This window comes from Taudactylus pleione, unplaced genomic scaffold, assembly GCF_031769625.1.
Source record: "Taudactylus pleione unplaced genomic scaffold, aTauple2 ptg000086l, whole genome shotgun sequence".
Classification (NCBI taxonomy): Eukaryota; Metazoa; Chordata; class Amphibia; order Anura; family Myobatrachidae; genus Taudactylus; species Taudactylus pleione.
In genome coordinates this window covers 33,180,208-33,206,107 of record NW_028284488.1, presented here as the reverse complement: position 1 = coordinate 33,206,107, position 25,900 = coordinate 33,180,208, and the positions used below count along the sequence as shown (strand labels likewise).

Below are 25,900 nucleotides of genomic sequence, written 5' to 3'. Positions count from 1 at the left end.
CTGCTCTGCCAGTCCCAGAATTGGCTTCTTCTTGTTGATCAAATAGAATTACTAACAAAGCCATGTCCAAAACTACACTAAATTATCACTTGTCTCAAAATATCTCCAAACTTGAAATCCTCTGCTCTATCCAAGAGCTGTGCCTCTTATTCACACTGATTAACATCTCGGACAACATGACTTTTGCCTAGGCTCTAACCCTTCACGTGTTCCCTGAAAATCACATATTTTAGCAAGATCATATTCGGAGACCAAAGCCCTAAGCACCACTCTACACATCTCTATATGCTCAAACACCCTAAGGGTGCCAAAACGTCATCAAGTGATTCTTGCCGTGAGCCGAGTTGCTACACAGACCTGTCTACAATATTTTCGGAAAAAAAAATAAATTCCAAGAACAAGCTGTTCATAGTAAAGAATGTTTTGATCTTCATAAATGTGTATTCTGACCGGCAATTTTTAACTTGAGTAAAGCAAGATTTATAAAATTACTTAAACGCAATAGACCAGTTAGATTGAATTTACACATACAACATATTTGTACAAAGTTTCTGACCAAAGGAGACATTGACGGAAAAGCTATATTTAAATTATCTGCATCTGATTATCCCAGTGACTCCACCTGGACAAAACCCAAAACTGACAAAAGAGGATCACTAAACGGATGCTGAATCATACCCATAGCTAAAGTCGTCCATGGACCACCAGAGAGATTGTATACATCACAAAATGAAATATTGTTTTCAGTGGCAAAATATCTGTTGGTAAAAATCAATTGACCTTTAAAGACTTTACATAAAAAAAAAATGGACCTAGTGTGGGAATATACCAACAATCAAGATTACCAACTCTACTAGGCATATTTTCCTGGACAAAGGTGTCAGGGGCCTATGTGATATTCTGAATAGATGTGTATAGCCATCTCAATGCTTAGAGTGGGACATTTACCTAAATAGAATGGTTTAATACGGTACTGCGGTACCATAAATTACAAAGAACACTTTAAAATCAAATAAATAAAACAATAAGCAGACATCTGATGATATGTTAGGTTATCAAGATAAGTATACTGTAAGTGCTTGCGGAGAAATCGTACTTGGAGATGTTAATGGAATAATAGTATTAGAAATAGCAATATTGTCCCAATGATCTAATGCAAAATTGGCAAATAAGTTGACATGGTACAGGTCCCTACTGCCTGTTGGTGGGTCAAGCGCGTGCCGGTCCGGTCTTGGTCCTGCCTGTGTAGTGAAATCTTGATATTGTAGCCTTTAGGATCCAGGTACAGGAAAGGTGCAGTCCTATAAATGTGTTGGATAAAACACGATGTAGACTACTGTGTGTCCTAATTTAGCATTGATAGAAACAACCATTTAATATCTGTAGATGTGGAGATCTTATTGCATTTTGTTACAATCTGGTAACATCATCTGGTTACTACAACATATTATCAGAAGTCTACTTATTGTTTCTGTTATTTATTTGATTTTAAAGTGTTATTTATGACATAACAGTCTGGAGTCACCAGAATGGTTCAATAAATAACCGAAAATTTTATATATTTGAACTGACCAATATGATGAGCGCCCTTCTTATCTAGGAATCGGCCGGCGGTTCGATTCCCGGCAGTGCCTGGCCGACCACAGCAGAGTTCCCGGCAGCGGAAGCCCGACAGCGCTGGAAATCCCGATCGTCGATAGGTAAGTATTGACTAACCTAACCCCCTGACCCTAACCCTCATTAGGGGTGTCTAACCCTAACCTCCCCCCCAAGTGCCTAACCCTAATCCCCCCCCTTCCCTGCTGCCTAAAGCTAAGTCCCCCGGGTGGGTGCCTAACCTTAAGTCCCTGCCGGGAGTGCCTAACCCTCCCTCCCCCTTCGATCGGGATGCCGGGCGCCGGTCTCCTGGCGTCGGGGAAATGTCAGGCGTCTACATCTAGACGCCCGGCATTTCACCCTCGCCGGGATATGACAGTCGGGAAGCCGGCTTCCCGATTGTATACCCTTATCTACTATCCATACGGAAATATTCAGCTGGATGTAGCCTGTTGGATATTTTGAAGGATAAGCATCACGCCGCTGTATTCGTGGGTGCTCATGAACTTTATACTATGAATAGTTCCTTCTACTATTCTAAATTAGAAGTCATTTTTTGTATTTTATTCTCCATCTCTCCAAATCCACCAGTATGCTTTCTAGATACAGATTAAAAATAGGTGTATGCCTGTTTGTGATGTCAAAGAATGCCAAACGTCCCACTTGAAGACACACATATTTAGTGTAATTCTCAACACTTACCATGGGCACTTCCTACTATTATATCTCCGGCAGTTGAAGACATGGATGACGATGCAGCATAAAGATACTTGGCTTTCAGCTGCCCATTTTCTGTGCATATATTAACAGATGTCCCTAGCAATTTCTCAATATCTACGGTCTGTAAAAGGGAAGAAACAATGTCACTTTTATTTCACATCCACCATTATTTAGCTTTCTTATTGCGTTATCATTGCAATATCACAGCTGTTATTTATTTAATATGTGCAATTCTTAATGAAGTTATCTATATATTACACCATCCAGACTATCTTTTATCCAAGAACAACCTTATTATTGTTTTAAAGATTATTTGTAAATATTACAAATTTTTATTACAACCAGTAGGCTCAATGTAAATTCTCAAAACTGAAAAAATATGTTTGCACATGTTTTCAAACCCTGTAATGTTGAAACTCCAAGCTTTACACAGATAAAAGATATTGTCCAAACAGTTGGCTCTCTAGCTGTGAATAATTAAAAAACATAAGCTTTTATATTTAAAAGACCCCCTAAGTCAAATAACGGTAATCTAAAGGAAAACTTATGAATACCTAAAAGCATTCTAAGAAAATTAAAGACACAGTTATACAGGGGTATTCAATATGGGAGCGATAACATCGTTTTTGCGTTAATATCGTAGGTATGACGTCATTATCGCAGGTTTTACTTTTACACCGTATTCAATTTCAAAGACTTATCGCAGTTTTGAAAAGTCTTTGATAAAAAAACGGTGATAACTTTTCACCATTGAATAGGTGTCGAAAAAAGTGCAGAATTGGGGTTTAGGGGTGCAGGCTTAAAAAAAATAGCCTGCACCCCTGGGAATGACATTTAAAAAAGAACTGTGTCAAAAAAAGTTTTAAAAAAAATAGGGACACCCCAAAAAATTAATTTAAAAATGGGGGTGAAAAAAAAATTTGGGAAAAAATTGTATAACAATAGGGAAATAGGTTCAGGGCTATTCTGCAAGTATGCGGCAGGTGTTTTCTAGAATAGAATTATAGCGGCAGGTGCACAAATGCAGTATTTTAAAAAATGTACTTTAGGGACTTAAAAATATGCTAGTACTCATTTTCATGTACCCCAAATTTGATGGGACCACTTAAAAATACGAAAAAAATAACCTAAGTGCTCTTCTGCAACACTTCTTCAATGTCGGGAAAAAAACACCTGCTGCGGCTATTTAAATCCCCGACTTTCAATTAAAGGCTAAAACGGGGGTACCCATAGTGTTCCCCCATGTTTTTACAACTTTAGGGGGGGTCTTACAATTTAAGGAAAAATGCGCAACTTTACGCAAATCCAACTTCGGAGTTTCCCGTTTTCGGTAATTTTATATTGAATACGGGGATAAGCGGGAGCGCGCCCGATACTTTAACGCAGGTAAAAACTCCGATATGAAACGTTAACTTCGACAGTGAAGTTAACGTTTCATATTGAATACCCCTCAGACTTGAACAAGATAGAAAGTGGCTACAATATATCAAAGTGCTTGGATATCCCAGTGGTCACTGTCTAGATCTCAAAACTCGCATCAGAGTAAGGCCCGTATGCAATTAGTTTGTCGTACGCGATAAAGTTTCACATGCCGGACTTTTCGCCTACATCGCACATTTTAGCAGCGGAAAATTATCGTGCGTGTACCCGCGATTTGCCCTATTCAATTCCAAAAGAAAAGAAAACAGAGACACACGAAGAACAGGCGAAAAGTTGTGACAGAATAGGGGAAATCAGCCTGAACCCCCCAAAAAGATGCAGAAACATTGGGGATCAATGTAGTAGTGCCCGATTAGCTGTAAAACAAAAGTTTGGGGTACTTAAGTTCGCACAATTGCCACTAATTAGCGTTTTTGCACAAGGGCTGAAGAATGGCATAAAGCAGTATTTTTGGGAGAAAATAAGTAGTCCTGTCAAATTTGGGGTACCAGAAATTGGGTGCAAGCATGGTTTAAAGTCGCTAAACTAAAAAAAAAAAACGCACCTGAAGTAAGCACCTGCATTCAAAAAAACACCTCACCCATACTTGCAGACCCCCCAAAAGTCTATTTCGCTAGTTTTTGAGTTTGTACTCCCACTTTGCACTTTTTCACCCCCATTTTCAAAGTGCTTTTTTGGGGTGTTCCCCACTTTTTTTTTTTTTTTTAGGGGTTTTTTGTTGCATTTATCCCTTGGGGGGCTGTTCCAAGGGTGCTGTATGGTTCCCCCACCTTTGCACCCCAAATTAGCGATTTTGAAACTTTTATTCTCCACCTATTCAGAGGCAAATCTTTTTCGCCTATTAGATTGCGTTTTCTTTTCGCGTACGCGAAAATCGGATGGAATTGAATACGGAGATAAGCTTCCGCCTGGCGAAAAGTAGCAATCGGCAATACTTTTTTGCGGATCTCGGCTTTTCGCTGCTAATTGAATACGAGCCTAAGTAGGTGACTTGTGAGAGAAGCAACAGAGAGGATGACTTTGAAGAATATATAGGGTTAATTGGCTGAGACTGGAATGAAGATGCATCAGTCAACCATATCAAGAGCTCTGCATATAACTGGCCTGTATGGGAGAGTGGCGGGATGTAGTCAGGAAGACAGCTGTCGAAATGGAGGGGGGAGGGTTAGGTTATGGTGCATACACACGATCAGATTTTTTCTTCAGATATGGACGATAACGATTTAAAAATCGTTCAGTCGTTCATATCTGAAGGAAAATCGTTCATATCTGACATGCCTGAACGATGGACGATCAACGATGCGCGTTCCCGTTTGTCAGATAACGATATCTGACATCTGATGGGTTTGCAGTCAGACTTGGACGATTCCATTCATTTTAATGCAGTCAAAAATCGTTCAAATCGTTCAAATCGTTTAGTCGTTCATCTGACAAATCTGACAAGTCTGACAAATCTGACCGTGTGTACGCTCCATTAGGTGTTCCGGGGGGGGGGGGGGGGACTTAATGTTAGGAGGGTTAGGGTCAGGCTAGGGGAAGGGGGGGGGGCTTAGGGGTAGGCACCCCTAAAGGAGGGTTAGGGGGGGGGGGAGAGGGTTAGACATTGGGGTAATGATCCCGCAGGTGCGAGTCATAGCTGCACTTTACAGCAACTCAAACTCGCACAAAAGTGCTTGCAGCCCCATAGGGCTCTGAGTAAAATTGTGTGAACATGGGTTCAGAGCCGGCCACAAGGGGTGAGAGATGCGGTGTCGTTGTCAACTTTTTAATGCCGTTGCAACGGCAACTGGCACCCTTTGCCTATTAAGCTGTTATCGCAGTAAGATAGTACTAGTCTCCTGGGGTTGAATACTTATGCAAGTAGCTTTTCTCAGTTTTTTTTTTTTTTTTTTTTAAATCTGCAGCAAACAAACAATGAATTCTGAGTTTTAAAATTTACATTAAGAGCTTATTATCCCCAATAAAATAATACTATATGGAACAATGTGTGTTTCATTTGTGATACAGACAAATCTGTTGAGTTTTTAGAAACCACTAATGTAATAAAAATTAATAATACAAAATAAACATTAACTACTGACATAAAGGCCTATATTCAATTAGGATATATATATATATATATATATATATATATATATGAATTAGGATTTCTGAAAATTAGGGACACTATATTTACTAGCATATATAGTAATAATATAAAAGTACAGGTATTCAACGTTAAAATGAGATTTCAGCCACAAGAACTGATATTACAGTAGGTCGTAAACCACGTACACGATACACGATGTCGACCAGCGGGGCCGCAGCGCTCACGATATCTCCAGATTCAGTGGCAAACGCAGGATTTCTAGAGGGGGGTTTCCAAATACTTGATTTTAGAGTGAGTGTGGCCAGTCCATGAAGAGGACATAATTAGCACTTATCCAGCTTTAATATGTGTCATACAAAAGGGAATTGTGTGTCATAATTCCAGCATATACAGGACCAGCGATCACAGTAAGCCATTAAATGCGGAAGTAGGGCCATCCTGTCTGAGCTGAATGTTTTTATTTTAGATGTGAGCACCATTCCAGGGCATAGGAGCAAGTCCGGGAGTCTGGGGAAGCAGCAGAAGAACCTAGCACTGCCCTGGACACATATTTAAATATTGGGCTCTATAGCAGTGCATCCCTAACAGTGCATGTTTTCCAAATCCCCTAATTGGTACACAGGCTATTTATTACTGGCTGATACATGTTAAAAGATCCACAGGTGGTGCTATTTATTTCATTTATGATACTGAGAATAACATGCAGCGCTAGTAAAATTCCATTATATTACTATTTCTATTGTGGTCATGGTGTGGGCTGGGGAGGGGGGTTTCCAGGCAGACGGAAACCCCCTCTGCGTTTGCCTATGAGATTGGGCTGCATGTACAGCCAATTGGGGTTATAGTAAACGACCAGCGTGAGCATGCACTGCTGGTCATTTTTCGCATACACACTAGCCGATATTTTGAACGATTGAATGATAACGATACTTACTCGCAGCTTATAGGATTGATCCTCATCTCTCACCACACATATGCGATATTATAGCAACATCCACTTTGAGATGTGTAAAGGATTACTCAAGATTAAGTAAGGTTAAGAGCTGCGAGGAAAACCTCACATTAACTACAACCTCGGGGCTAGCCACAGGCAGTAATTGAAGAGCTCTGGCCACTAAACCCAGGAGCAAAGCCACGTGGTAAAGCCCACAGCTAATTGAATCTGCCCCAAAGAACATGTAAATATTGTTAAAGAAAAAAAAACATTTACAGTATATCCAGCAATTTCCCATGGATTTTTCAGAGTATCTTGCTGCTTCCATGTTGCCCTCTTGACCAGGTCACATGGCCATTTTCCATGAACATATTCTTTCAAATCGTAATGTATTTAATTTCCCAAACCACGCTTTAGACTAGATTTTGTGCCAGTGGGAACATTTCTTTGCAAACTAATGGTTATTTTTAATCTTGTGTCTATTAATAACAGAAAGCAATTGCAAAGGTATTTGGCAAAGCTAGGAGCTTTAATTGTCCATAATATATCCCTTAACCTTATTTTCCATTACTTTTACATGCTAAGCACACACACACACACACATACTAACCAGGCAGCATCATTTTGGAAATCTAAAGTAAAAAAAAAAAAAGCAAACTGCAAACAGTCCACGGCCTTGTGTCATATTTTCTGGTGACCCTCCAATTAAATGATCTTGAAAAACAGGACTTGTATGGCTTTGTAAGAGGGAAGGGAAAGAGTACTCATGCAAGATATATATAGATTATAGTAATATACAAACTACATTATTATAACCATATGGCCCCAGTTAGAATATCACAAAGTTAAGATTTAAACACTTGACTAATATTTTTCTAAAAAGTTCACCAAAATTGTAAATTTTTTTATTATGAAATGATGTATATAGCTAATTAAACATAATTAAGTAGAATTTTTTAACAAATATACTAATTTACTAATAAATTGATACTGAATCAAGGTTAAATAGCTAATGTTTATGCAACTTGATAGAACAAAAAGCAACAAAACTACAATGTTGGGGCCATATTTCAGAAAAATTATTTTATATTTAAAAAACAAAAAACTAATAATTTTTTGTGTATGTAGATATGTGTCTGTGTATACAGTGTATATATATATATATATATATATATATATATTTTTTTTTTTTTTCCCAATCGATCAGCCATAACATTAAAACCACCTGCCTAATATTGTGTAGGTCTCCCTTGTGCTGCCAAAACAGCTCTGACCCATTGAGGCATGGACTCTACAAGACCTTTGAAGGTGTCTTGTGGTGTCTGGTACCAAGACATTAGTCTGTATATTGCGATGTGGGGACTCCATGGCTCAGACTTGTTTTTCCAGCACTTCCCATAGATGCTCGATCAGATAGAGATCTGGGGAATTTAGAGGCCAAATCAACACCTTGAACTCTTTTTCATGTTCTTCAAACCACTCATGTACAATATTTGCAGTGTGGAAGGGGGCATTACCCTGCTGAAAGAGGCCAATGCCATCATGGAATAACAGTGCCATGAAAGGGTGTACTTGGTCTGCAACAATATAGGTGGCACGTATCAAAGTAACATCCACATGAATGCCAGGACCCAAGGTTTCCCAGCAGAACATTGGCCAGAGCTTCAAACTGCCTCTGCCGGCTTGCCTTCTTCCCATAGTGTATCCTGGTGCCATCTTTTCCAAAGGTAAACAATGCACACTTACCCGGTTGTCCACATGATATAAAAGAAAATGCGATTCATTAGACCAGACGACTTTCTTCCATTACTCCATGCTCTGGTTCTGACGCTCACGTGCCCATTGTAAGCGCTTGCAGCAGTGGACAGTTGTCAGCATGGACACTGACTGGTCTGCAGCTTCACAGCCCCAAATGCAGCAAGCTGCGATGCACTGCGTGTTCTGACACCTTTCTATCATAACCAGCATTAATGTTTTCAGCAATTTGTGCTACATTAGTTCTTCTCTGGGATCAGACCAGATGGGCTAGCCTTTGCTCCCCACATGCATCAATGAGCCTTGGGCACCCTGACCCGGTCGCTGGTATACTGGTTGTCCTTCTTTGGACCACTTTTTGCAAGTACTAACCACAGCATAACAACAGGTACACCCCACAGACTTGCCATTTTTGAGGTGTTCTGGCCTAGTCATCTAGCCATTACAATTTGGCCCTAGTCAAAGTCACTCAGATCCTCACGCTTTTCCATTTTTCTTGCTTCCGAAACAACCTATAGAACTAATATATCCCAACCCTTTGACAGGTTTCATTGTAACGAGATAATCAATGTTATGCACTTCACCACAGGAATATGCGGACTGAACGCATCCCTTCAGCAATTCACGAATATATGCATGCTTATGTTCCTTATTTTTCCCTATATTGCAATGTAGAATATATAGAAATGTTTAGGATGATATTCAGTATTAGTATAGCTATGTGAGGTGCAGCTGTGTCTCATTTGTTGAATGGTCTCAGGCCTGGAGAGATATAAGGCCTACACTTTTCCTCTCCAAAGTAAATAGATGGGAACCGTTACACCAGTTATTTTGTTTAATATTGTATCCAAACGTATATTAAATGATGTATTAATAAGTATATAGAGATTAGTGTTTATTTCTATGCAGGTATGATTAACTGCGGAGATATGGATAAGTTAGAACTGATGAGGCAGCCATGTTTTTTTATGGTTCAGATAGAAAGGACTTGTAAATTTAAAATCAAGTTTAATATGGGCAGAAATGAGCAGACAGTCAGTCTCAGATTTTATAAACAAAGAGAGCTAATCAAGATGGCCTTGGCCCACATGAAGCAAGAATTAGTAGCTACAGGGGAACAGAACAAGAAAATAACATATTATATTTTGGTTAAGACATATAACCAATTAGTGTCTAGCACGTACGAATATTAAATAAATTAATATTCCCCCTTTGGGTTAACTGGAAATATAGTATAAAAGCTCATGAGAGAAAGAGAGAGGGGGGCAGTCGGAGGTCAGAGGGAGCACATCGAGGGTCTGAAGAGGGGGTGATGGGCGCGGTAGCCGTGCGGTATGTATGAAATTGGCTGACTGATATGACTGGCACTAGGTGTCACAAATTTATTTTACAAGTATTCAGACTGCTGCTAATATAGGGCCTGATTCAGACCCACTCGCGAGCGGCTGTCCGCTCGCAAGTGGGTCGATGTTCTGGACTGAGCATGCGCACGACAGAGGGAGCTCCGTCGTGCGCATGCACCAGACGCGACGAGCGAAGGAAAGTCCTTCGCTCGTTGTGTCCGATCAAAGGGGACGTGCTGTCAATGTTGATTGACAGCACGCCCCCTTTGGTAGGCGTGCCGGGGGCGTGCCTCCCTGACGGGGGCTTTCCCACGGGAACGCCTCCCGTCAGAAGCCGGCCCACTGACATCACTAGTGATGTCAGTGGGAGTGATTTTGGCTCTGATAGAGCCAAAATCACTCCGGAGCTTGCGGTTGAGAAACTCAACCGCAGGCTCCGGCTCGCAAATTCGATGGTCACGATGGTCTCGACCATCGCGGCCATCAAACTGCACGCTCGTATAGCCTGTGGGTGGTGACCCACAGCTATACGAGCGTCCAGAAGGACGCTCCATTTTCATGGAGGCCGGCCCTCATTCAGAGCGTGCGCTCTGCTCAGAGTGTACGGCTCTGAATGAGGGCCATAATCTTTGTTTTTTTGTTGTAACTCTGCACTGGCAAAATACATGTATGAGACTGCTGTCTAAAAGTAAAAAACATTGGCCCTCATTCAGAGCCGTACGCTCTGAGCAGAGCGCACGCTCTGAATGAGGGCCGCCCTCCATAATTATGGAGCGTCCTCCTGGACGCTCGTATAGCTGTGGGTCACCACCCACAGCCTATACGAGCGTGCAGTTTGATGGCCGCGATGGTCTTGACCATCGCGACCATCGCCACTGCGAGCCGGAGCCTGCGGTTGAGGTTTTCAACCGCAAGGCCCGGAGTGATTTTGGCTCTATCAGAGCCAAAATCACTCCCACTGACATCACTAGTGATGTCAGTGGGCCGGCTTCTGACGGTAGGCGTTCCCTTGGGAACGCCCCCGTCAGGGAGGCACGCCCCCGGCACGCCCACCAAAGGGGGCGTGCTGTCAATCAACATCGACCGCACGCCCCCTTTGATCAGACACAACGAGCGAAGGAAAGTCCTTCACTCGTCGCGTCTGGCGCATGCGCACGACGGAGCTCCCGCTGTCGTGCGCATGCGCAGTGCACAACATCGACCCACTTGCGAGCGGACAGCCGCTCGCGAGTGGGTCTGAATCAGGCCCATTGTCATTTATTTTAGAATCTGCATTTGTGTGAATTATTTCATTATCCTTTATAACAAGTACGGTTTGATAAATAAACCTAGAACACTCACCGCGTTTTCACCTGTCAGTGGTTTTAACATTATAAGCTGCTAGGTACATATTGCCCACCTTCTGTAGCCCGTCCACCAGGAGGCAGCTGAGGGGAAGTTGCCACTGCAACCAAAGGGCTGGCCTGGCGGCTGCTGGAAAGTCAGCTTCCAGTAGCCGCCAGCAGGCTCCTCTGACACAGTCGCATCAGATGCGACTATGTCAGGGAAAGTCCAGCATGACGTAGTCGCATCTAAGAAAATACAGAAGACATTAATACATAGCAGTCAGCTGGACTTTCTCAATTACATTCAAGGCCTGATTTTTTTTAATTTCTACTAAGATGAAAATACAACATCTAAAACCACTTCTGAGGCAACAGCTTCTATTGGGCCTGGCAGCTGATTGCGCCCATTAAGCCCATGCAGCTCCGTGCAGTTTTCCTCTGAATCCGGAACATATAAGACAATAGTGACATGTCTGCCAGTACCATTTAGAATTTGGAGCACTAGAATGCCATGTGCATAAGCAGGGAGGATATGTGTGCTGCCATGCTGAGCAGTAGGTGCAGAGCGTCAGGAAGCAAAGCAGCCAACAAGACAAGGTGGGCGAATGGCCCAGTAAGTTAAGTGAAGGGTTGGAAGTGGTGAGGAGAAATCCTGGGAGTTTTAAATTTCTAGTGACAGGCAAGTTCAGGTATAGTAAAAAGTCTGTATAGGCAGCTCTAATAGCGATAAGTATATGCCACATGGAAGGGTTAGTAGTAAAAGCTGGTAGTGAAGAAGGATCACTTATCCATATTAGGCTTCTATCATAGTGTTCCCGCAAGGCTGTTTTAGCAAGAAGCCGTGCCCTGCTCGATTTTAAAGGGGCAAAATGTGCACTGCCCTTTTAGTGGCACCCCACTAAAACAGCCTGCCCTGTGCCTTCCCCCGCCCACGGGCAGCAGTGTCCCGCAGGTGGGAAAAGTTGCGGTGACCGATCGTCCCCGGGTGAATAGACACTGTGCGCATGTGCATAGCATCTTTTCTTCGGAGAGCTTGGAGGAACCCAGCACCTCCGTAAGTGCAGGGCACACCTCCAAGTGTGACAAATTGGGGGCATGTCACAAGGATATGCCCCCTCCCAGGACAGCCACACCCCTTTTTTGGGACTCAGTGACTCCCTGCCCGCACCCTCAGCACCCTGCGCTGTCCTTGGTCTAGCTGGAACCAGGGGCGGATTGGAGGTAGACCTCAGCGGGAGTTTCCCCGGTGGGCCGGACCGTTTTGGGGCCGGTGTAATCAATTATCACTTGAAAAAAAAAAAAAAGTCAGTCAGCGACGGCCAGCGGCGAGCGCTGATTGGAAGCTGGCAGCTGTGGATCTGGAGCTAAGGCCGACATTGTTTTGTTGATGGTGGCTGACCCCTCCCCAGGGATCAGCCACCTATGGCTGTGCTTCTCAGCCCAGCCCAGCCCGCCCCTTCCTCATTGCAGACTCAGATCTCCTTGTGATGCCAATCATCTTCTAGTCCAGCCCCCCTAGTACAGGAGTCTGGATGCCAGCCCCGCCCCATTCTGCAGCCCAGCAGCATGTCTCTCACCACCCGGCCAGGCCAACTAAGCCTGCAGCAGCCAGCGTTATTGCCAGGAATGAGGTAGGAAAAGGAGCCATGGGTCTGAAGCTCCCCTTGCAGTTGCAGTCATCGTGTCTTCACCACCTCCTGCGCTGTGGTTGACTTATCACTGCACAAAAGTCAGCATGCTGCGGCCCCCAGCACCAGGTCCACCGGCCAGGACATGCCTGGGAACATGCACACTTCCTTACTGACAAAGGGCCACTGTCACACCGTCTCACTCCAGGGGCAAGTCACACTGGTGCTAGGGAAACACCCCCGTGGGATGGTGCTAGGGAGACACCCCCGTGGGATGGTGCTAGGGAGACACACAGGTAGGACCACTGGTACAAAAAAAGGCTGGGGGAAAGTAACCTTCAGTAAGATACCATCTGTTGCATAATGATGACATTGCCTTTATTCCTACACAAACAGGCAGCTTTCAGACCATCTGATCTTCTACATGAATAGTAAATACTGACTCAAGAAACTGCCTGTCCAGGGAGGATCAATTTCTTCAAAGGTTCCCAGTTGCAGAGAAATCATATAGGTAAGAAAATACTCATTCACATGCTCGCTCTATTTATTCACTGTAGAGAGGGACTGGTAGCATGTACATCTGCACTCAGAGCAGTGGGCATGCCCCCAGCGTGATGAAAATGAGGGGGAGAATGGCTCGCAAGCATGTAATTTCAAACAAAGGCCACACCCCCTTTTTGCGCACATAGGGCCACTTTAGAAGAATTTTCCAGGGCCACTTTGAATTCCCAATCCGCCCCTGGCTGGAACACTAGTATTATTGTGTACAAAAATGAAGACCCATACATTCAGGTGACAAGTAGTTCAGAAATAATATATATCAAATGACTGGAATGTTTATACTGAATAAAATATGTTCATCATGCTCTCCTTAACTGCTCGTCATCACTATTAAGTGTTGAGAGGGACATGCATCTGTAACCGAGCAGACAGATTCAGTGACAGACTGAAGTGTTGCAGTAGCTATTTGCAATGTGTGGATTGATAGATTCATATCCACAGGCAGAGCCAACTATATCATAGCAACTCAACTAAATGCATATAAATGATTATAACCACTATAATATCTCATTGGGACACAGTACTAAAAATCTGACAGGATATTTAGCTGTTCTGCTCAGTATAGTTCTACTTTCAGTTCTTCTTAACTGATCATCCCCATCATTTATGCTGTACGTCTGCCCAGGGTACTTTGACCGGTTCACTGCAAAATGGTAATCTATTGATCACTGTGCAGAACACATTTTTATACTGACTGCATTCCTAAAACTTCTACACAAAGCAAACAGAGCAAGCCGTGTTTATGGTCTGTCCAGTGTTTTTGGAAAAAAGTGAATAGAATAGAGACAATGCACTTTCAGCAATCAGATTTTGAGCTCCGATTAAAGCTGCACTTCTTACAATAATAATGAGCATATTATACAAACATTGGGCCTAATTACATAGATACAAGCATTGGGCCTAATTACATATCTCCTGCCATCCAGTTATGCAGTTAAACTAAATGATCAAATCATGTAGGAGATCACACAATGTGCCCAGACAATGACCACACATATACATATCCATATGTGTATAAAATTATTGATGTTTATAAAAAAAAAAAAAAAATTTATCCCATTGAAATGAATTGCACTGTAAATGTAGAATCAATAGGGTCAACGCAATTAGGTTCTCATGGTGAACCTGTACCGTGAATATGCAATTCAATTCCAAACTCACATTGCTTTTTCTGGGGAAATTTGTGCTTCTTGGCGCACCCCACTGAGCAGGAGATAATATAGTGAAACTCTTTATTTTATGGTAAAAATGTCAGGACAGTGCTCTCTGGTACACCCCCCCAATGAATAATCACGCAATTGGAGAGGTTTAAATAGCATAATATAGCTACTAAAGATGTGAGTTTTCAGGTGAATTTCTATAAAAAAAAACTGTATAATGGGGTAAATGATGTAGGACATGCATGTAGAGGTGCCGTATTGATGGGAGAGGGGTTTTAGAACTTGCAGATGGGGGCTAAAAAGTGGGGGGGATTTTCAACCTTTTACAAAATAAAAACCTGAAAAATTACTATACAGACATTTTCTGTGCCCCTAAATGCTGAAAAGACTTTAATTTGACGAAAAACACTTGCATACTATCATTTTTCCACCATTAATAAAAAGTGCAACCTTTCCAGAACCTGCAGTACTTTCCTTATGGCCTCTAACAGCCTTCTATATATTCCTCCTCCACTTTTTTGGTGTCCTGAATGATTTCCCAACTTTTTTATGCACTTCTCCCAGGTCGTAGAAAAGTCACACTACCTCGCCATGAGTCCCGCATATTGGTATTTCTAATTGAGTCTCGTATTTCTCAGGTGCACGCATTCAAACGACGTTGCGAATTTCATGGTACAAACTTGCTTTTGCAAACTCATTCTTAATTGAATTGACCCCTATATGCAGGGGTTTATCTTTAACGGGTGCAGGGTGTGCGGTGCACATGGGCCCCCGGGGCACACCCTATACCCACATTATCTAAAACGTACCTCTTCGAGGTCCTGCGTCGAATGTCTTAGCGCTGCTCAAAACACAGGAAAATGGGCGCTGCGGCCATTTTTCGGCGCTTTGCGCATACACAGTGATGAAATCGCAGGGAAAATGTCAGCGGCGCCATTTCCCCAGTGATCTGCGCATGCGCAGTAGACTCTGGGCACACTCTAGTGCCCAGAGTCTACTGATGCTGCGGTGGTCGGCCAGCCACGTCATTCGGCTGCCGGCCGCTGGGGAGAGAGGAAGGGGCCCTGGACTGGGAATGCCCACGGGCCCCCTCCCTTCTTAAGACGCCCCTGCCTATATGTACACAAAACTTCTGTATTCACTAGCCTGATTACTTTATGTTACAAACATTAACACCACCATACATACTACTGAAAAACCTGCAGCATGATTCATTACACATGGTGTTTTAACATTTACTATAAACAAATACAGAAGGAAAGTAAACTTGGAGCTAAAGTACTTTTACAATTATATACAGCTAAGCATTTGGAAGTAAGAGTTGTTTTCACTACGGTACGACTCATGAACAATATGAATGATAATGATATCGTTCATATCGTTATCGTTCACTTTTTTGCAGTCACCAACCTCACAACGACCAACGATGTGCGTTCCCGCATGGAAGATAAAGATAACTTTCATTGCCCATGCATGCAGGCCAACTTGGACGATATCGTCAACTTTTCATGTTCAGAGATGTGGCAGGATGACTGACTGAAAGATATCTTTGAAAGATCTTTTGGTGCGTACACACGGTACGATTAAAATGCACATTATAAACGATATCGATCATAACGTTATCGTTCATATCGTGCATTTTTCAGTGCCTCCAACCCACCAACGACCTCCGATGCACAGGCATGTATGGACGATAAAGATATCATCCATTGACCGTGCATGCAGGCATATCGACCAGGTTACTATAGGGACCCGCAATCTGGTCTGCTGGATGATCGATCATCCAGCACACCCGGGAGATCGTTCACCGATATTGTTGACGAACGTCCCGTGTGTATGCACCATTAGAAAGATATCTTTTGAAAGATCGCTATCGTTTTCAACATTTTCATGTCCAATTTGTGAACGATTAATGAGCAAATGAACGATTACGATGTCGTATTCGTTCAATCGCTCATTTAAATCGCCTAGTGGATACGCGGGTTAAGACTGTGGAAATTATACTGAGCTCTAAAGTGTGTCATGAGCACTGAGGGAGAAATAGCTGTAACATTTCTGTAGAATCAGACAAACGCCTAAGTTACATTATATTTAGATTATATATTATAATATAATATTCAGTATAATGTCAGCCAACGTTGGCGCTATAGTTATGTAAAACATGGGGAAGCTTTGTTAATTATGAAAGTTAAGATCTAAAGCTACTGCAATGGTGACATGTTGACATTACTGGTAATAAATATTTCTTGTTGAACATTAGTTAATTGTGAAATAGCACTTAACACAAGGCCAATATTTTTTTCCTTCTTTAATTAAGTCAGCTGAATCTATGTACAGATGTATCCTCATACACATGCTCAAATTGTGGCAAATAGCCCCCCTCGGCACACCAGGTCGTTTGCGACTTTGCTTGCTCCGAGCATCTTTTTGGGCCGAAAATGCGTCTTATTCGCAATGCTGAGACGCATCAGGAGACTGCACTGATTAATTTGATACACTTGTATATCTATGTGTGACTGAGTCTGAATCTGTATACAAAGTGCTATGATGCAGCGGCTGCAGCTTTTTAACATGTCAAGTTCCGTTGCTTCATTTACAGACTCCGTCACACACATATATGAAAATGTTGCATATGAAATTAATCATAATAATTTTGAATACGAAGATTAGTGTTTGGCTGAATTCTCACTATGGGTTTGGGGGATCCATCATTACATAAGTTATTTCTTTCCGAATAAAGCAATAAAGTAAAAGCTTTAAAAATGCTACATCTTGTGGCAGAAAAGAAAATTGCAGATATGGAGACAAGAATAGTGAAACCAAATAGGGAAAGTTACAGATAACAATAAAAACGTGTTGAATAAGTGTCGCTTAGGTTGCTGTTTAGATACCACTTATATGAGGCTTATAACCTACTGGTGTTTAGTTTTTATAAAAAGATGCCAGTACAAACCACATGTGAAAACATAAAATGCTAATCCACTGTACATGCATGAGATAAGAACTTAATATGCAGCTCACATTGATATGAGCTGGTCTCATTTGTCTTGAGAATGCAAGCAGTAATATTTTCCTATCTATTTTGATGGATTTTGCAGCATGTGCACTACATGTAGGAACATCATTGAAATGAATGGGTCATCTAAATGAAGATGAAAGCTCTGTTAAAAAAATTATTAAGTTAGTGAAAGACAGTCTGACCTTACTGCTACCACAATAGGGGGACAACAAGCATTGGGTACAAACACACAACTGATTAATCAACTTTTCCATATATTTTTTTTTATCTACCTAATCCATTCCAAAACTAGCTGAGAAAAAAACTCCTATTCAGCACTTTTGAAAAATATGGTTAGTGTCAATTAGGGATGTGCAGGCTCGGAGTTCCGTTTTTTGGAGGGAAAAATCCGAACTCCACGTGCAAACTCGAACCTATGCGAGCCTGCACATCCCTAGTGTCAATCCTCCAATGCTATGAATTACAGAATGACATGGCAAGCTGCAGCCTCAGGCTACATGTAACAAGGGCAAGACCAACTGTAGTTACTATCCCTATTCGCTAATACCAAAGACAAAGAGATTATACTTACACTGTGAGCCAAAGCATGGATATCCACATTTCCATGGACTGTGCCCAGACATATCACTTTGCCTCCTTTTGTACGAATGTGAACATTGTGACCCTGAAATTGCAAATATGTATTATTACCTGAAAGCATTAAGGACATCCCATAAGAACTAGAATATTCACACTACACTAAATACGTCCACCATGCTCTTTCATCGCTCTCTGTGGCAGGTCGCATATTAGGAAGGAGGGTGTTTCTCTAACAAAAGTAGGAACAGCTTGAGCGACAGCTTGGCAGGCTGGCTGTGGCAAAATGCACTATATGGACATTAAATATACTCTTGTTTACAACCATAAATTCTCGTTTTCATAGTGATGATAAAATGGTTATGCTTTCTCTTTTTTTCAGCACTTGTTTAAACACTGTGACTATATGGACTGATTCCACAGTAACTGAAAAGTCTGCAGAATCAGCTTTTTATCTTGCACAAGATCCCATCATCAGGACAGTGGGCCTGATTCAGACCCGCTCGCGAGCGGAGTGCTCGCAAGCGGGTCGATGGTGCCCTAGTGCGCATGACGGAGGGAGCTCCGTCGTGCGCATGTGGGAGACCCACATAGCAACGGCCAGCCGTCTCTATGGGTCTTGCACAAAAGGGGGCGTGCTGTCGATGGTGAGTGACAGCATATCCCATCATAGCACAGCAGAGATAAGGAAAATACAATAAAAACAAAACAGAGACATAAGACATACATATGCAACCTATCCCGCATACCTACACCCAACATAATATACAGTACCTTGCAAAAGTATTCCCCCCCCCCTTGGCTTTTTACCTTTTTTTCTTACATTACAACCTGTAATTAATATTTTTTAATCTGAATTTTATGTGATGGATCTGCACAAAATAGTCTAATTTGGTGAAGTGAAATTAGAAATATATATATATATATAAAAAAAGAATCTTTATAAATAAAATTCTGAAAATTGGGATGTGCATATGTAATCACCCCCTTTGCCATGAAGCCCCTCAAAAGTTCTGGTGCAACCAATTACCTTCAGTAGTCACATAAATAGTGAAATGAAGTCCACCTGTGTGAAATCTAAGTGTCACATGATCTGTCAGTATAAACACACCTTTTCTGTTAGGCCCCAGAGGCTGCAACAGCACTAAGCAAGAGGTATCACACCATGAAGACCAAGGAGCTCTCCAAACAAGTCAGGGACAAAGTTGTTGAGACGTACAATTCAGGGTTGTGTTATAAAAAAAATATGCAAATTTTTGATGACCCCCCAGAGCACCATCAAATCCATCATCATCAAAACGGAAAGAACATGGTACCTCAACAAACCTGCCAAGAGAGGGCCGTCCACCAAAACTTACAGACCGGGCAAGGAGGGCATTAATCAGAGAGGCAGCACAGAGACCAAAAGGAAACCCTGAAGGAGCTGCAGAGTTCCACAGCAGAGGCTGGTGTATCTGTACATGTGACCATAATAAGCCGTACACTCCATAGAGCTGGGCTTTATGGAAGAGTGGCCAGAAAAAAGCCATTACTAAGTGATAAAAATAAGAAGACACGATTTGAGTTTGCTAAGGCATGTGGGCGACTCCTCAAATGTATGGAGGAAGGTGCTCTGGTCAGACGAAACTAAAATTAAACTTTTCGGCCACCAAGGAAAACGCTATGTCTGGCGCAAACCCAACACATCCCATCACCCCAAGAACACCATCCTCCCAGTGAAACATGGTGGTGGCAGCATCATGCTGTGGAGATGCTTTTCAGCAGCAGGGACTGGGAAACTGATTTGAGTCAAGGGAAAGATGGATGGTGCTAAATACAGGGATGTTCTTGAGCAAAACCTGTTTCAGTGTGCCTGTGATTTGAGACTTGGACCGAGGTTCACCTTCCAGCAGGACAATGACCCGAAGCATACTGCTAAAGCAACACTCAAGTGTTTTAAGGGGAAACATTTACATGTGTTGGAATTGCCTAGTGAAAGCCCAAATCTCAATCCAATTGAGAATCTATGGTCAGACTTGAAGATTGCTGTTCACAAGCGGAAACCATCCAACGTGAAGGAGCTGGAGCAGTTTTGCCTTGAGGAATGGGCAACAATCCTAGGGGCAAGATGTGGCAAGCTCAAAGACTTATCCAAAGCGACTTGCAGCTGTAATTGCCGCAAAAGGTGGCTCGACAAAGTACTGACTTTAGGGGGTGAATAGTTATGCACGCTGAAGTGTTCTGTTATGTTGTCCTAAATGTTGTTTGATTCACAATATTAAAAAAAACACAACTTCACAGTTGTAGGCATGTTCTGTGAATGAAATGATGCCAACCTTCAAACAATCCATTTTAATTCCAGGTTGTGAGGCAACAAAACATTAAAAATGCAAAGGGGGTGAATACTTTTGCATGGCACTGTATCTAATCCTTACCAACTAAATCAGTCCTTCACTGCCATAACTATTGCAGCTAAACAGTGAACCTCAAGGTCATAATCTCTTCAGCCACTAAAACCAAAGCCAACAGACTCCCCAAAAAACTAAAGGAAACAGCTATTCAGACACAAAATAATTGAAAGACTTAATAAAAGAGTGCAGTCTAAGGTCAGGCAGAGTACAATATATGGCAAGTAGGTAGTTTTTTACTATGTAGAATACACCACATCTTTAGACTAACAGAGTATAAATTGTAAAGCTATCCCAATATTAGAGCGTCAGCCTCTAGAAACAGGTCTTCCAGGAGTCAGAAGATACAGCCTGAGTGCAGCCTCAACAGAAGAATCAAAGAAGTGGGTTCAACCACTGGAGTCGCAGGTTATGAAGCCGTTGTTTTACTTTGACAAATTACAAATGAGACTTCTGCACACCCACTCAAAAATTTGGCCAGATGGCAACACGTTGCACGTTATACTCTAAGGGGCCCTTGGACATCACCAATCGAAGGTCAGAGTCATGATCCCGAAAATGCAGAAGTTCTTCAATAAATGTCCGGAGGAAGAACGCAGATAGGAATTCTGTATTCCTTTCCACTGCAGTAAATTCTGCACAACCAATTTTCCCATCACCTAGGACTCCAGAAAAAAACTGTTCATGTCTCCGCCTCCACAGAAGGCTTAACCAACCAAATATTGGTTCACCTAAGGCATCCCTTTAGACCTATAAAGCTGGAGTTGACAAGCAGCCATTCAAGACTTCAGCGTGGTCAAACAGTCCGGACCAAAACAGCAGCATTCTGCAGCAAAGAAATACGATTCTTAGAGATCCATGTGCACCTCAGTAAACCTGGCAGTCACCTTTCTTTCAGAAGTAATAAAGGTTTCAGAACCTGCTTCATAGTTATAAGCAGTAGTTTCTGGAGGGGGAGTAAAATCCAGTGGCACATCCCTCTGAGAGGAAGCACCCAGGGGAGAAAGACCTGGCATCAGAGGAGGAGCTGTGTGGGAAAATTTCTCAAGGTGAGCAGTCACTATAGCCTGTGAATTCCTACCCATCAAAGGACCAAACAAGGAAGACACAAATCCACAGCAAGTATCATGCAGGATAGCCAGTAAACCGTTCTAGAAAGGAAGCTGAAGTCCTGCATCTGATATCACCAGAATAAAATGGCATAACCACAGTCAAAACATAATATATGAGCGGAGACACAAGCTCATCCCACCCCAAGTAGCAATGCACAACCAGGCAGGACAAAGAAGGAGCTGCAATCCTCCACAACTTCCCAGTGTAAAAGAAGCCAGATCAGATCCAAGATGAGTGCTGGTGACTACCTCCAGGACAGACAGTAACACCAGCAGCATTCCCAGGGCCAAAAATGCCCCCCACAGAACTACATTGATAAATGGCTGCTGTCAGGATTCTGCCTGGGATCGGCTGTTACTTACCGCAGCGCCGGCTTCCCCTCATTAGTGAGAGCAGCGAGACATCAGGTGCAGCGGTAGGTGACTTGCTGAGTATTCTCCCCGGGGCCCAGGTGACTGTCACACAATCCTCCATATCGGAGTTCCTGCGGCGATGGTCATGGGCGCAGCCAATTTGGCTGAATTACCTGATGGATCCTTATCCAGTGGTAGCGGAGTCAGTTCTCAGCTGACTTGCTCATCCAATGGACAGCTGCCTGGGGTTATAAACAGGACTCCAGTTGAACAGGAAATTGCCTGATCAACTTCGTTAATCCCAGATGGTTGCTGTTTGCTTCATTCCAGGCTTCACATGCAATCTTCCAGATACTCTTCCAAGTGGTATTTCCGGTGTATACTCTGTACATCACCTATGTACTGAGTCCTAGTGATTATTTACAATAGCCATACCCTTGTACAGCAGTGCTACAGAACACCTTGTCTGTGTGTGCTAATTCAAGTGCCTTTGCCTGTGTATTATCTACAAAGTGCCATATCCTTGTACTGCAGTGCTACAGAACACCTTTACCTGCGTGTGCTATTTCAAGTGCCTTTGCCTGAGTAATATTTATCCTTGTCTTTGTGTAAAACTCCAAGCAGTGCACCAGAATACCTTTTGCCTGTGTACTCTGGTCCTGATGCTGAGCGCTCGCAAGTGGGTCGATGGTAGCCCAGTGCACATGCGCACAGCTTCGTCGTGCGCAAGACCCGGATAGCGACGGGCAAGTCATCGCTCCTCGTCTTGTACCAAAGGGGGTGTGCTGTCGATGTTGAGTGACAGCACGCCCCCTTTGGTGGGCGGGCCGGGGGGGGTGGCTGCCCAAACGTAGATGTTCCCGGCCCCACTGACATCACAAGTGATGTCAGTGGGAGTGCTTTCGGCTCTGTTTGAGCCAAAAGCACTCTAGGGCTTGCGGCAACGAGACCCTACCACAAGGGTCTCGTCGCAAGCCAGATGGTCGTGATGGTCTTGACCATCGCGACCATCTTCCTGTCCGCTCGCTATAGCTGTGGGTGGTCACCCACAGCTATGCGAGCGGGCAGGAGGCCGTTAAGAAAAAATTGCCCGGCCCTGATTCAGAGCGAGCGCTCTGTCAGAGCGTCCGGCTCTGAATCAGGGCCTCTGTACGCACAGTGGTGTACAAGTACAGATCCTCATGTTCTCCAGTCAGCAGCATATCCTCATTCTCCAGTGTTAGCTGTGGAACGTACTATTCAGTGGCATCTCTCCCTCTGGTCTGCCACAGCACCTCTTCAGGAAATATTTCTATTGTGCTTCTCTGTACTAGCGTTACAGAGATTATATTTCTAGTGGGCCAAAGCGGTGTGTCTTTCTCTATTCCCACTCACATCGGATCTCTGACCTGGGGACTGCGACCTGCTTGCCAGGTGCAGCTGAAACCCATATCCCGCTTGGAGGGGTCACTGGTGAACACCTCCCAGCAGGTTAGACTCCGCACCCAAGGTCAGATCTCGCCAACATCTGATGCTTGTGGACGAGGAGACTGAACATCCAGACCCCTCGCTCCTGACTCCTTCATTGACCCGGGACCACAACTTCCAGCCCCTCAGAAGGAGACTCCAGGACGCTAAACGTGACAGCTGCATGCCAATGGAGAAAGCAGGCGGCAATCCACGTGAGAACCGGGAGACAGATTGCAGCGACTCAGCAGCTTCAAACCAGGACCCCAGCCTTAGGTGAGTATGAGCGGACACCCAGAGGCAGCAGGATCAAGAATCGGATATTTAGGCTGGAGAGAGCAGTGAATTACATCCTACTCTATATCTACAAATATCAATAGGTTTAAGAGATAATGAAAGGAGTACATGGCAACAGCACAGTATAGGTCCGATCCATATTCGCAATGCAAAAAATTACTCGGACACAAGAAACACAGAACAACCTAGGAATCTATGCAACCCAGGCATCCAGAGTGACATCCACATTCGGACCCAAAAACATTAGCAGCTAATAGCAAAGTTAGTAAGGGGGAAATAATTTAGTGTAACGAGTATTAGCGACCATGGCAGGTAAATAAAACAGGTGTTGCTAAAAGGGAGGAAATTCATTGGTCAGTATTTATAAACTATACCAAGAAGTCATTCTGACTGCTTGTCTACTGAAGTTTTTCACATGGGGGTGGCAACGTTGTAAAGTACGGCAGCCAAAAATGGAAAAAAAATGATCTACCCTAGTATCAATGTCTAAGGAACATTCCACCCAGTCCATTTGGTAGAGATGCGACAGACGGGTTAACAATAACGTCAAAGGGACTGGATCCTTGTTAACCCATTGTGATCAAATTGGGGGGTTTTTTTTGCTGCCGCTGCAACTATTGCGGAAAGCAATTTAGTACCAATTGAGCAGGAACGAGAAACAAAGAAAGGTCGAAGGTCCCTCAATGCCCACTCTACATCTAAAGAGACAATGCTGTGTTAATGTGACTCCTCAGAATCTTTTATATCACCTGTCTTTCATATTAGCCCTGGAATTAATTAGTATTTCTGTGCTGTACTACAGGATCCAGGATACCAGGTTTCCTGCTGGTTATATGCTCATGCTGACCTGTGTGGAGTCTGGACTTTATCCATTTGGCGCTATTGAGATCAGTGCTCTCCCCAGGCAGTTTTTTGCAGGCGCATCGCCCGGCAGAAACAGCCTATCGCCCGTCCCCGTTTAACTTACTGCCCGGCACTCCCTCCCACTCTAATGTGCCACGTTCCCTGTGCCAAGTCACCCTTAAAGTGTCCTTGTTGCCACGGACAAGGATGCCGGATGTGACGCCGAGCTGAGCCAACGTCACATTGTCAGTCCGTCTGGCATCTGTGTTCTCTGGCAATAAGGACACATAAGTGAAACTGCGAATGGCTCATTAAATCAGTTATGGTAGTGAGGGTTCTGGACGACGGGACGCAGCACATTGGGGCGGGAGGGAGTTGCATTGGTTCATTAACAGGTAGGTTACAGAGTCAGTTCTTTCTCCAGTAATAGAACATCTGATAAATCAGACTCCACCCCCAATATATACTGTAATCTGCACATAATGGGAGGCGCCAGTAATGGAGTTAATGCATTAGTGCATTTCCAAGAGGTGCAGCAACTATCTGCTCCTAAGTGGAGAGCTAAATCAGCATTAGCACATGGATGACACATTCGATGGCTGTCACTCCACAGACCCACAGGGACTGGTCAGCTGCTGCAGATTGGACCTATTCCACCTACTGAATTAGCTAGGACAGGATATGCAAAGGACAATCAAATAGTTTACTCTACTAAAAAAAACTATTTGAGTGGGAATTCAATTAGTCTAAAGTGGCCAGGAACGATTCAATAGTTTGTGCCGCAGGGCGCGAGTGCCCATTATTTCGCATTGCTGCATATAGGGGCCGGAGAGAGTGCCCCAAGTTTAAATCATTATAAGGTCAGGATTTAAAATATTTTATTATTGCGAGGGGAGAACACTGGAGATTATACCTTAACCTTGCTCTTTGAATGTATACCCACAGTATAGGCAAACACCTAAAACAGGGGTGGGGAACCTTTTTTGTGCCGAGGGCCATTTTGACATATATAACATTATTTGCGGGCCCGATGCAGGACATGCTCCTCTGTGTGAAGTCACATGGGGCGGGGACACAATTGTCGGTGATTACAGCAATGCCCGGAGAATCCTGAGGATGCTCCAGGGAGCTGTAAGAGCAGAGATGTGACCATCTGAAGGGTCCTAAGGACTCTCCGGGTGGCACTGCTGCATAGATTCTGGCTGCAGGGGGCCATTCTAGGCGCCCTGCTAGCCAGATGAGGCTAGCAGAAAATAACTCAGAGGGTCACACCAAATGATTCCGGGGGGCTTATACGGCCCCTGGGTCTTAGGTT

General features: G+C 43.4%; 1 protein-coding gene across 1 annotated transcript in view; it reads right to left on the bottom strand.

The window, feature by feature from the left end:
• FAM185A (family with sequence similarity 185 member A) overlaps positions 1 to 25,900 on the bottom strand; it is a 113,537-nt gene that overhangs the window by 57,287 nt on the left and 30,350 nt on the right. Inside the window, exons 3-4 of the mRNA XM_088468832.1 lie at positions 18,142 to 18,234; positions 2,299 to 2,437 (exon numbers count right to left, since the gene is read on the bottom strand). Of these exons, the coding sequence (XP_088324958.1) occupies positions 2,299 to 2,437; positions 18,142 to 18,234 (232 nt within the window). The remainder of the gene's footprint in view (positions 1 to 2,298; positions 2,438 to 18,141; positions 18,235 to 25,900) is intronic.